Source organism: Cariama cristata, unplaced genomic scaffold (assembly GCF_000690535.1).
Source record: "Cariama cristata isolate BGI_N322 unplaced genomic scaffold, ASM69053v1 scaffold23505, whole genome shotgun sequence".
NCBI classification, from domain to species: domain Eukaryota; kingdom Metazoa; phylum Chordata; class Aves; order Cariamiformes; family Cariamidae; genus Cariama; species Cariama cristata.
This window is the reverse complement of record NW_009619519.1, coordinates 867-1,354: the sequence shown is the minus strand read 5'-3', so window position 1 is coordinate 1,354 and position 488 is coordinate 867. Positions and strand designations below refer to the sequence as shown.

The 488-nt window shown below is 67.6% G+C and overlaps 1 protein-coding gene across 1 annotated transcript in view; it reads left to right on the top strand.

Moving 5' to 3' along the window:
* LOC104162539 (GTP-binding protein GEM-like) overlaps window positions 1–180 on the top strand; it is a gene marked incomplete at its 5' end in the record, with an annotated part of 659 nt that extends 479 nt beyond the window's left edge. The window contains 1 exon segment of the mRNA XM_009701291.1: window positions 1–180. This exon segment is cut by the window's left edge and continues 16 nt beyond it. Coding sequence (XP_009699593.1) covers window positions 1–180 — 180 coding nt within the window.
* Between the last annotated feature and the right edge of the window lie 308 nt (window positions 181–488).

Below are 488 nucleotides of genomic sequence, written 5' to 3'. Positions count from 1 at the left end.
CAGATCCGCCTGCGTCGCCGGGGCACGGAGTCCCACGCGTGCCCTGCGCCAGGACAGAAGCGCAAGGAGAGCCTCACCAAGAGAGCCCGGCGCTTCCTTGACAGGCTGGTGGCCAGGAACAGCAGCAAAGTGGCCCTCAAAGTCCGCTCCAAGTCCTGCCACGACCTGTCCGTGCTCTGAGAGCCGCTGCCTCCCCATCCCTCCACACGCGCAGGCTGGGACTTTCCTCTCTGCCAGCAGCATGGCCAGCGGCTCCACGGAGAGCCCGGACAGGGCCGGAGAGATGCTGAGGACGTGGAGCTGTTTTAACTGGTGCTGAGGGATGCCCGGGGTGCTCTGGATCCGGCCGCTCCCCCTCCAGGACAGGGGACAAGTGGGGCCGGTTCCCCTGGGCTGCACCCGTGGAGCAGAGGGTGGGACGGGCACCTGCACTTGGGGTGGTGGGGTCCTGGATGACAGATGCTCCTGGGGAGCTGGAGGTGAGGGGC